The sequence below is a fragment of the Platalea leucorodia genome (genome assembly GCF_965183815.1).
Source record: "Platalea leucorodia genome assembly, chromosome: Z".
NCBI classification, from domain to species: domain Eukaryota; kingdom Metazoa; phylum Chordata; class Aves; order Pelecaniformes; family Threskiornithidae; genus Platalea; species Platalea leucorodia.
In genome coordinates this window covers 93095359-93107697 of record NC_138858.1, presented here as the reverse complement: position 1 = coordinate 93107697, position 12339 = coordinate 93095359, and the positions used below count along the sequence as shown (strand labels likewise).

At 51.2% G+C, this 12339-nt stretch overlaps 1 protein-coding gene across 1 annotated transcript in view; it reads right to left on the bottom strand.

Moving 5' to 3' along the window:
• The window catches only part of LOC309602416 (disintegrin and metalloproteinase domain-containing protein 9-like), a gene marked incomplete at its 5' end in the record, with an annotated part of 30426 nt that extends 18545 nt beyond the window's left edge, over positions 1-11881 (bottom strand). Inside the window, 3 exons of the mRNA XM_082335985.1 lie at positions 517-581; positions 1961-2058; positions 11785-11881. Of these exons, the coding sequence (XP_082192111.1) occupies positions 517-581; positions 1961-2058; positions 11785-11881 (260 nt within the window). The remainder of the gene's footprint in view (positions 1-516; positions 582-1960; positions 2059-11784) is intronic.
• Between the last annotated feature and the right edge of the window lie 458 nt (positions 11882-12339).

Here is a 12339-nt window from a genome sequence, read left to right as displayed (position 1 = left end):
GCTGTTGCTGCAACTAGCCCTTTAAAAACGAAACTCAGGACAGACAACATCTATATTGTCTGTAAGTTATGGATATTAAGGCCTTGGATATAAAATCAGCTTCCTCATTTATTAGTATTCTTGTGCTACTGAGACAGGAAAAAAACCCTGAAACAATAAACAAAACCCAGAAGAAAGCCAAAATATTTACTTGAAATATAGTTCAGTTTGTTTATTTTTAGATGTGAATGGAGAGAGTCATTTCAGCGATTCCCCAGATCCCCTTTGAGCAAGCTACTGCTTCCTTCACCGACAGGGGATCACCAGGGTGGCCGGAGTTCAACCAAATTTCTGGCCGATAGCCAGGACCGTGTGACTGAATCCACTTTCGCCGTCCTTCGCGGCAGATTTTACAGAGCTAGCATGGAACTGCACTTCTCAAAGAACCTCAAGAATCAGAACTCGCATGGTACCTGCCAGCTTGTTATTTGGACACAACAGATGGAATTTAATAATCTAAAGAAATGCATCACTTACTTGTTCTTTTCTAGATGAATCGTGTATTCTTTTCCCTCTATCTCAATAGCGTACGACACCTTGTCCTGAACATAAAAAAGCGACATTTTACTCATGTTAACAAATAAAACATTCTTTGAAATCAACAGAAGTTTGGCAGAAAAGAGTCTCTGTGAGCTCCATGACTGCTACGACTATAGCATTCAAATCACTGCTGCCACCTTCCGTGACTCAGGACTAGTCTGTGTTGGTAGCCTCTTTAGACACAGCTGTAGGGGCCGGAGACGCAGCTCATACCAACAGCATTCAAACCACCTCCTAGAGGGAGGCAGAACTCTTGTCGATAGGAGTTGCCTCTCCCATCACGCTTCTTGTGGGTACCCCAGCGCCGGTGAGGGGAGCGGGTGCTTCTTGTGCTCCTAGACGACATCGCTGAGCCCGCAAGACTTCGCAATGAGAAGCTCGGGATTTGCTCTGGTTCCCTGACATCCAGCAGACAAAATGACCACCACGTCCACACATGGAAATTGCCAGATACTGAGCTAATAAACTTTCCTTCTTAAATCTTGCTAGTTGCACCACACCAGGAATAACCACATGTGGGTGAACCTGAAACCTGTTTTATAATTGTCCCTACCTCCGGAACCTGGCATCCCTTCCTGTGTAACTGGGGAAAAGTCACATGAAGGAAGCTATTTCAAAATAGCTTTGTGGTTTTCTTATTCCTTGTTTCTAAGACTTCCACAGAAAAGCTCTTAGTTACAGCTGGAAAAGGACAATACAGTTTTATTACTGAACATTCACAGTGAGCCAGTACCTCCGCAGCCTTGCGTTAGCCAAGCGCTACACACAGCAACCAGGGTCCTTAAATACGAAGCGGATAAGCTGGGTCGCCTGACCACCACATTAAATATCACAGCAGGAGTACTAGTCAGTGACTGCAATAAACTGCAAGGCATTTTTGTTAATATTAAATTCTGCCAACGTTTATAAGATTTCTGACTAAACACAGTTGGTCTAATCCAAATACCTTGAAGCGTGCAGTCTTTAGATACGTGGCTACAGAATAATATAGGCTGGAAAGTACCGCTGCAGGTCGTCTAATCCGACCCCCTGCTCAAAGCAGGGCCAGCTAGAGTCTCAGCCCAGGCTGCTCAGGGCCTCCTCCAGGCAGATTTTGAGCATCTCCCAGGATAACGATTCCACCACCTCTCCCAAACTCATTCCAGTGCTTAACAACTCTCATTATGCAACTTTTACACCCAGATCAAAAATCCCTTGCGGCAACTTGTAACCTCTGGAGCAGGGAGGTGTTTGCCGTAACTCCGCTAAAGGCAATGCTAGATGTAGTACCTTTCGTAAGGATGGATACTTGTTTGCTGTGTGTTTTCTGAGAATTTCAGCTCAGTTTTGGGTGGACGTCATTAGGAGGTAAACTGAAGGCGTTTTTAAGACTGCCCAGTACCTGTACCGAGGAGACATTGGAAGCCTCTCGCCGTTCTCTTCCTAACCTCTGCGGGATTACAACTTCATAGGAAGACAACAGAGAAACCTCCTGGAAACCTAGAAAGCAGAACAGAAACACTGGCTAAAGAAACAAAGCAATCAGCAGGGTAAGGCACGAGGAAGAAAACGCTATTTCAGGAAAAGCCCCTTCCGTAGGAAGGAGGCAGCCTGTGATTCCAGTTCAGGTCTCCACCTTATCACGGGCCCCTGAAACTGGGCTGCTCAGTGTGGGCCTGCAGCGCTGCACTGGGCAGATCCCTCTGCCACCAGACTGGCAGCGTTTCTCATCACATACTTACGAGCTCTGCTTTTAAGAAACAACATAGCACCACATTGCCAAGGCACCACGTGCGTTTGGAGAGCTGTAAGCCAAACAGAAAAAGCCAGAGGCCCTGGTGCACGCAGGAGGGCACAGAGCAAATCTCGGAGCAAAGCACACTTGGATTGCCTCGTAAAAGGCCAGAGAAAACAACACACAAATGGCAAAGACACCAAATTTTCCAGAAGGTTTCAAATTGAAAGCTTTGCATTCCAATTACTGTCTTACAAGTATCTTTCTCATACACCATCGCTTTTCATCAGCAGGAATCAGAGCATTTAACAAAGCAGGTCAGCACAGAGAGAACTCGTTCAAGGACACGCAGAAAGACAGCGTGGAAACCAGGCGCCCTGTGCTGCAGGACCGCACCAGCTCGACCACGCAGCCTCTCTAGATGAGCTCCCAGGGGCTCCAGCAGTTCCCGTGCTTCTAACGGCGCGGCGGCACAAAGCCAGCCCAGCAGGGCCCAGCGTTACGTCCTCGCCCTGCACATCACAGCCAAACTCCTGACGCGAGGCCGGTACTACTCATCACGTTCTTCGAGAGCTCCTGAGGACCTTAGGAAAACAAGCGAGGTGAAGCAAACGCATGCAACAAAGTGGCCTTTTGCAGATCACTTTATAAATGATTTGCATATGCAACATCAGCCAGATCCTCTGATCTGATTGAACAACCACCAAACAAAACTCTACGGTCCAAGTTTCCTTTATAAGGCACCAGTTTTTGCAAGTAACTGTTCTGTATCGGCCGTGTAAACAATAATAAATTGCACATGTAAGCTTACTTTTCCCATCAACAGCCTGCCTGGGCCTGGCTCGGGAGCCGCTCCCCCGGGAAGAGGGAGGTTTGTCGCCAGGGCTTGCAGGCAGGATGAAGAGCAACAGTTCTACTAGCTCATGGCAATGGAATCGGTGAGCTCATCAGAGGAGCCCGAGCTTCCCGACCCAAAGGTAGGGGGGAAGGGAAGTTATCCTCCTCGCCACCGTTTATCTCCAGAAGTAATCGCCACACGTCTGGGGGGTGGCGAGGGGGTGTTTGGTTTCTGAGATCCTCCAAAAACTCTCTGAATGGGACCAAGATGCCGCATTCATTTAAAAACCAGCCGCTTTGAGCACACCAAAACTCACGCTGCAACTCCGAAGGCGCCCGTGCCTTTGCGAGTCGCACGAAGGCGCTGGGTGCTGGAGGCCTCCGTGGGAGGCCTGCTCCATCATTTGGGAAACGGGCTGGAGCCCCCCCGCAGGCTTTAAATGCCAGGGGTCCCCCTGAAAGCCTCCCCAAGCCAGCACCGCCAAGCTGCAGTGGCGTTCAGACCCCCGCAGATGCTTTTGCAGCCTCTCTTCCATCCCCAGCAGGCTGCCGCGCAGCCTCCGTGCCACCAGTATCACCTCGGGTCAGCGTTTCGAACGGGCGCCCCAGCGAGCGACTGCCCGAGGGAAAAGCACGTCCACTTCTCTGCGCGCTTTCCACCGATATCCCCAAAGAGGAAGCAAAAGCAGTTCGATTGCTTTCAACGTCTCTCAGGTTACAGCGCGTCTGTCCGTCCGTCCGTCCGGAGAACGCAGACGCATTGCAGTGCGCCTATTTGTAATACAGCATTTTTATCACACAAGCATAGGGAGAGCCGTGTTGTTTCTCAAGAAATAACATAGTGCGCGTACCGCAGCTGAAGTTGCATTAATTACAGTGATTGTTGGAAAAAAGGTATAAAATAAGCAGAAATAAACTTCCTGAAAATAGCCCTTACGTTTACAGGCTACAGAAAGCACAGGGTCAATACCTCCTTGGCCCGAAAACAGGGGAGGGAAGGGCTGCTTCCTTCCCTGGGATGAACCACCAAAAGTACAAACTCCGGCAAATCACTTCTCTACGTTTGTCATTTCCAACCACGCGTTTCACTCGTATCCGGCCCCGAGCTCTTGCACGGCGCTGCTCTGCACTTGCTACTTCCCCACGGCCGGCCAGCAGCGCCGTTATCACTGGGGGATGTGACACGGCGACACTTGGACACAGTTTTGGAGACTCTCTTAGGACACACGCTAGAGAAACAGGGGGGCACGCTTAATCTTCGTAGCGCTCGGAAAGCAGCATGCCTCCCCAAAAGCAGCTTGGAAGCAGAAGACAAAGGAGTGAATCATCGTACGAAGCTAGCAAAGCTGGGAGGGATTTCTGGGAAGAGTGCAACTCGGAGGCCTCCTCTTAGAGGAAGGGCACTGAAGGAGTGCAATTTTCAACTCCCCGAATACTCTGAATACTCCCCCTGCTTTCTGCTCTCCTTCCCTCCCTCCACTACCACCAGTTCGGGAGCTGGTTTCAGGTACAACGCCTTATTCTTCCCTTCGTTGTGGGCAAAACTCATCAGAGGAGGAGGGCGTGTTCGTCTGGATTAACAAAGTGCTTCCTATTACAACAAGCTAAACTACAAGGGTAGGAAGGCACCACCTTGCTTTCGAGTGGAACTAAAAAGAGAAAAGCAGCCTTCACATTAACAGTTTGAACTTGATGCAAATAGCTTTCCCTTTAACTTTCAGTTCTCCTTCCTCTTCTGGCAAAAACATCCTTTCTCTCCCCGCCTTTCAGTACAGATCAAACTGACAACAAGCCTGCTGACGTGCAGAAGAGACAGGAGTTTGTTTTGTGGGATTCTCACTGGGACAAAACCGCTCCGCAGCGGCTGCAAGCGCAGCACACCCCTTCACCGGCACCCCCAGAACCAAAGCACCCGTGACGGCAGGTATCTCCATTGCGCTGACCCTCACTTTACAGAGAGCCCCTTTCCACGCGGACTGCCCCACGCAATGTTTCACACATCGCTAGCAACCCTCAGAGAGGGCACCAGACTGGTTAATCAAAAATCCCATGAAAGGGACAAGTGCAACGAAGCAGAAACTAGAACATTCAAAAGACAGCCCTGCCCCTAAATCTTCCTCCTGCAAAGGCTGCTTCCTTCTGAGAGACACAAAGCTTGAAAGCTAAGTCCTTAATCCAATAACACACTGGCCACCTCGAGTCCCACCTAGCACCCAGCGCTCCTTCTACTGACTGACACATTCAGACTTTATCTCACCCAGGGAAGAAAAATGTACTCAGCCGACCTAATTAGCACAAGGTGAAATTCTGCAAGGACGAGGCAGTTTGCAGCTATCGCAGCAGTCTAGCCAAACGCGAGGCTCCAGCCTGCTGTGAAGGCATTACCAGGTACGTTCCGGCAACCACACCGGTATTAAGATGCTACCCTCCGGTCAAGATGGTCACGATCCATGAGAATTCATCCATGCATTTCAGTACAAAGTAAAGGTGATTCATAGCAATTACGGAAAGGCAGAAGTGACAACAAAAAACAAACCCAGATACTCAGTTGTTTTCAACATGTTTGAAGATATTTATAATCTGTTTTCCTAAGACAGGCTATTTTTTGTAGCTTTTCCTCCACCCTCTTTTGAGAAACTTCATTGCAATATAAGTAGTATGGTTCTCCAGCACAGCACTTTGCAATAAATTTTTCAGTAACTTGCAGGACTCCCTGTACTCGGGTGCTTCCTGCCACTGGCCAAGGCTGTCCGAGTTGTGCTACACGTCACCCCTGAGAGCATGCTTCTTATCGTTCGCTCCGGGGTGTAACACCAGTTGAAACTGTATTTCCAAGGAGGAAATAAAAAAAAGCAATTGAATCCACTATATTTATCTTGTCTCATTAAAGACTGCCTTTAATTACCAAGCATCGGAGGCAACTAGGAAAACGTGACTCATCTGCTCCTCCCCGCCCCGAATCCACAGTAGGAATTTCGTGTACGTTGCACAGCGTGCGGGAGCTTGAAAGCCATGGAAACGTGTCATAGCCCTTACGGCCCTCCAGACGCTGAGGTAAGCTGCTTGCTCCCCGACAGGTAAGATCTATATTCGGCAAAAGTCAAGCTGCATCTCCTGTCTTCAGAGACCTTGGCATGCCTGCCGATCGTTGGCTCGGTTACAGAAATACTGCACACAGCTACGTCCACCCACACGAAACGGTTCACCCCAATTACCACCCTTCTTTTACCCTAACTCGTTCCCAAGCCTACTAAAGTCAAGTCAAAGATATACTTTTCGATGGAAGCAAAAAAAAAAAAAAAAAAAAAAAAAGAAGAAATAGGAAAATTTAGACTGTAGCCGATTACACCACAAAACGAACTCATTTCATAAAAACAAGCTCATCAGCATGTGACCAGCTCAGGCTCCAGACAGATGCTAACGAGGAACGTGCAGAACACCGCCCTTCCCGCACCGAGCGGGACTGGATTCGCGGAGATGAGGCTCAAGCCCGTCCCACCCGCAGCATCCCGGGGTGCAGCGGGGCGCTGGGCCTGCCAGCAACAGCTGCGGGGCTCCTCTTCTGCTCTGACCGCCCCTTTCGGCTCCCCCACCGCTTTCAGCGTCACAGGTGATACCGAAGAGCATCATTCTGTACAACAAGCAAAACACTGAAGTCCCTCTGATGCTACCCAAAGTTGTTCCCAGCTGTCTCTCCATGAAACGCAGAGAGAGGACGCCCGGTATGACCATTTACTTATACTCACCTACTTCAATTTACTGAATCCCTGAGTAAGAGTGGAAAGTTTCCTATTGAGCCAGGAAAAAAACGAGCACCACACAGAAGTAAGGCTCTCTTTGGATTTAACCTGGGCCTGCATCCACCCTGGCATCTCTTAGCCATTTTACTCTAAAAGTAAAGGCTTGACCAAAACTGTATTAAACCTAGAGCATCAGTTAGCAGCAATGAGTTTTAATCTTCTATTAGCTGTGCAGATGTCTGAGTCAAAAGATACACATCGCTAAAGCATTAAATACACAAACTCATTACATTAACCATTGTTATAATCAATTAAAATTAATAGATGAGGTCAGCTGCACCAGTCATTCCACACTTGGGCAGCAGACTGCTCACGAGAAGAAGTGCCAAGAGCTTTACACAGCCACCTAGTCCGTCCTCCGGTGCCAGGGTAGGGTCGGTTCCACACAAAGCATCTCCAACAAGCACCCCCGACGTCCAGCAGATTTCCCTCGCTGTGTTTTAAAGTAGCATCTCTAACCCCCAAAGGAGGTGGACAGTTTACTCCCCTTCTGTCTTGCTGCAAATTTTTAGATTTTCCAAGCGTGCTGTCACACTCGCCTCTCCTTCCCTTCAACCAAGTAAAGGCCAATATCCAGCATTTCCTTGTGGACCCTATTTCTTCGATCTCTGACCGTTCGTATTAGGCTCTACCGGCTCTACTCTGCAGTCAGACCCCACCTACCCTGCAAAAGGATCCAAACCAGGACACAACAGTCCAGCGAGGCCCCACAAGTATCAAGGTTCACATGCTTTCTGTGGTTATGCACCTCCACAGGTTAATCCTTCTTCCATAACAGACAGCACGGCCGGTTCACTTGTCGTTTCGCCTGCTCCAACGCTCCTTTCCTTTCCTGCCAACACGCTCCTGCACCCCATTTTTCACCCTCTCATACTTGTGCAGACAATCATTTCCACCTCAGCAGAACGCTTCGCACCCGTCCTTCCAAAGCCGCATCTTTCTGCCAGGCATTTCTCTCACGTGTCCACAGGGTCAGGCCAATCCTTTCTTTAAGGAGCCTGAATCCTATCTGACTGGAAGGGCATCAGCCGCAAACTCAGTACGCATCCTCTGTATCCCGTTTTCAAAATCATAAAGGACTTTGCCAAGCAGTATCTGTTTGAGGAGAAACTTCTGTGAACTGGCTTACAGACGTCCTTCCAGAATGACGTGTAAGCACCGATACTTCGGTGTATTTCTTCAATCGATTACGTACTAGGAAAAGCATTTTTAGGTGCAGTTGACTTTTCCGCTAAGACGACAGCTGTAGTAAGGTTTACTCTTTGGATTCCTGGCAGCAAAAATCTCCTTCACTTTCACTACGTAAATATTATCCAAGTCCACTTAAAAATATTTAGAGATTTATACAAAACACCAAGCTAACAAATCTTCTGCTAAAAGTAGGAATGTTTCCTATGAAGCCAGCAGTTTGAGTTCCTCCCATACCTCAGGCTAAAGAGTGCCTTGGTGGTGCTCCATCTCCAGAGCACCCGGGAACATCTGGCCAGCTGTTCTCCTACAGGCACTCCTCCTTGCGACTTTTCTTTCCGTCTCCTCCCTCCCTTGCTCCAAATCTTCAGACCAAGGGGGTCCCCTTGTGCCACAGTGCCTTTTTAGAAGGTAGGAAAAGATGACCAACTACCACGGCAGGAGAAGCAAATTCATCGACGTGATTTACTGCTCACCTGGAACATTTGTTTAACGTTAAAGCTGGCAAGAACGGTTAACGTAATTTCTCTTAGTATTTCACTGGGGGCACTGGACGTTAATGAGGATATTGAGCTCTTCTACAGCAGTGTTTCCTAGAAAATTCTTACCTCCCTCTTGCTGAAATCCTGACCTATGCCGTAAGTGTTTCCTGTCTAGACTCTTACTATTCCTTCTGCCCTTTCTAAAGCCACGCTAATCTGTCTGCAAGACAACAGCGACTCTTGTTCCACAAAAAGGACTATTGCTCCTCTTCTCTGGTGCTGTCCCAACATCCTCTCCACCTTGGAACTGTCTTACAAGGAGAAACGGAGCAAAGCCACGCTATCCTCTGATGCAAGACGATTAATCTCACCAGGACACCCTTCCTCCTGGGCCAATGGCCCTGGAGTCTCTGCGCTTCCACCCGTGACAGCCTTGCCCATGGAGAAGAGCTCCTCGCAGACAGAGCCCACTCGCCTCCTCCGTGTCTTGTCAGCTGCGCAGATGTCAGCTCGCTTCACGCAGGGGAGGTTCGTGGGAACGCTTCTCTTCGGAGATATCGCTGTCTTTAAATTTGGCCACCAGAGGAAACCACACAATACAAATTCAATGACAGAACTCGGTAGAGTTGAGCAAATAAACTTTTTTTTTTTTTAATTTTAGCTTGAGAAAGGAGAATGATCGAGACATGCAAAAACTACAAAGTCATGTTTCAAACTTCCTTTTTCCGAAAACAAAGCTCTACACGAGGCAACATTAGCTACACTGAGATTTCTTTCCTCTTTTTATTCTTCGCACAGAGGAAATAACCACAAAACCCCTCTTTGCTGAATGATTGTCCCAGATTTGTTGAAATACGGGTGAGGCAGTGCTGTGTTTTTCATGAGCTGAACAAAGGAATTATCTTAACCAAACACTGCATCTCCCCAGAAAATTCAAACCAAAGCATTTAGACACTTTAAGAATTCCTTTAAAAACAGGTGAAGCACAGCTAGAACATCCCGGGATGCGTATGACACCAAGTACTGGGGAAGAGACCAAGTAGCAAAATCCACAGTCCCTGCCTATGGCAATGCCAGGCGGTTTCTTGATGAATTTATACAGCCAAACGCTGAGGCCTCCTACGGACACAAATAGGAGGGGAAAATCTACACTGTACAAACCCCTTAAGGCTACACATCGCTATATGATTATGTTCATTCAGGAGTTTTCACTTTAGTAGTTTCCAGTAACACCCCATTTCTGCCTCATATCCCTATTTATTGGGGGGTATCCGAAGCATATACATTCCAACCCAAACGTTGGAAGTGTCTGGATAAACTGAAACACGCGACTTCTACAGCAGTGTTTCCTAGAAAATTCTTACCTCCCTCTTGCTGAAATCCTGACCTATGCTTTCTCCCCTCTCCTTCACGCTCAGACCAGAGACAAAGAAGGTCCGTTATCCTTCATCGCAGATGTGGCATTATTAGCTGGGACAGAGACTTCAGAAGGCAGCAAGAAACACTGCCATCCACCATCGGTAACTCAGGGACCTGTGCTTCCTTCCCCCCACAAGGTAGGAACTAAAATATTACTCCTCAAAACACGGATCAGCCCACTGGGAGCACAAGCATCCAATACCCAGGAGGTGCGGCATTTTACACTTTGCTCCTTGGCGCTCTGGCAAGGCGGTTTCCAACACGTTGTGCTACCTCCACCCCAAGCCAGCAGCCACCTTTCCAAGCCCGGCTTTCGTCTAGCACACAGCACACAACCGCCAGTAACAACACACCAAGTGAGAGGGAAGAGATTCGCAGCACAGAATCCCTCAGGGAGAGATACCCACCACAAGAACACTGTCTCTCAGCATGAACCATCAATATTAGTTTTAGAGAAGATTCCTCAATTAGGAAGCCCTGACTATAAAACTACGCATTAATGATAAACACAGAAGTTTAACACAGTGCATATATCCCTTCAGGAGGAGGAAAACAACGACAGAGGAGACATTTCTGTTATACATATGTATATGTAACATCAGAATCAGCATCATAAAAGCCTGTAAACAGAACAGTTTCAATTCACGAACAGCCCATAAAGACAGCACAGCGTCAACTCGTTAAAAGCCCATAAAGAGAGCACGGTGTCTGTTTGCTGCCATCAGCGATGGCACCGTGCTGCACCCCAGTTCTTGCCCCAGGACGCAGCCTCTGTCCTCCCCCTCGGGGGAGAGCAGCCCGCCGGGGTCCTGCCCCGTGCCCGGCTGCGCCAGCGCAGGCGGTGCCCTGGCTCCGTGATGGCAAAGGCCACCCAGACAGAGAGGGGGAAGACACAGGTCCCTGCACGTGTCCCTTGAAATGCAGTGGAAACGATGTGGGTGTTCTGTCACCTCAACACAGAAACGCAACATCCTCTGGGCAGGGGAAATTACAGGATTGTACCCAGGATCTGCTCACACAAGTTTTTTGGGAGACCCACGAACAGGCTGCCCACCCCACCACGTTTTACAGGCTTTCCTGTGCACGGATTGCCACCTGCCTAGCAAGAGCCTGGAGGAGTGTGTGGAGCAGCAGACTGCCCGGCCCAGGAGAGCCGGAGAGCAAAGCGACTGCGTTCCCGGACACCTGCGAACCCGAGCAGGTGTAAGGGGACGCCGCCAGCTCACCAGCCGAGATTGCCTCCTCGCATTTCGGGGTTAAGACAAAGGCCCTGCTGTCCTCTCGGCCCCTCCGCAGCACCTCTGACCACGCACAGAATTTACCAGGAGCATTTTGGCAGAGGCCGCCCTGGACAGGGCCCAGGTTGTGTCACCACCCACAGCACCCTCCTGCCAGGCACCTTCAGACACCCGTGACCCCCGCGCCGTGACCGGGCTGCCCGCACCGGGGGAGATCCCCACGCATCGGGGGGGGCAGACGGGGGCAGCCGGGCAAAGGAAAACGTGGGGGGGGTATCTCCCACCCCACCTGCCAGCTTTCAGGGCCAGGCCGGGCCCTGGCAGCCCCGAGGAGGGGAAGGGGGCTACAAGACCCCCTCAGCTGGCCCCAGGGCCGGGCCGGGCCCTGGCAGCCCTGGGGGTGCCGGGGAAGGGGGCCAGGCGCGCACAGAGGGGACGGGGAAGGGACCCGGAAGGGAAGGGGGGCCCGGGCCCGCCCGGCCGGAGGGGGGGGTGCCGGCGGCAGGCCCCGGCCCCGGCGCACTCACCCGCTCGGTCCGGCTGCCCGGGCGCGGCCGCCAGCAGCAGGAGGCAGAGGCAGCTGCCCGCCGCCCGGGCCCAGGCCATGGCGCTCCGCGTCCGCATCGCCCCTCCCGGCTGGGGCGCTGGGTCCGGCCGGCGGCCCGCGGCCTTATGGAGCCGGGCCGGGGCCTGCGCCGCGCCGCCCCCCCGCCGCCCCGGGGCGGGGCCGCTCCGCCCGCCGCCGGCACCGCGGAGCGGGGGCGGCCCCGGCGCCCAGCGCGGCTGAGGGCCCTCCCCGGGGCCGGCGCCGAGGGCGGGAAGCGCGGCCCCGCCGATGTCGGGCACGGGCGGGCCGGCGCCCACCCGAGGCGTTCCCGGGCGGAGCGGCCCCGCGGGACGGGGGCTGAGCCGCCTGCGACCGCGGGGAGCAACACCGAGCCCCGGAGAAGAGCCCGGCTGCATCGGGGGAGCTGCCCCAACGACACCTCCTCGTGTGACAGCGGCGGGAAGAAATCTAGCGGCAACATTTCCAGCGCTTTCTTAGAGAAAAAAACAACCGGGTCCCGAGAGCAAGCGAGTCC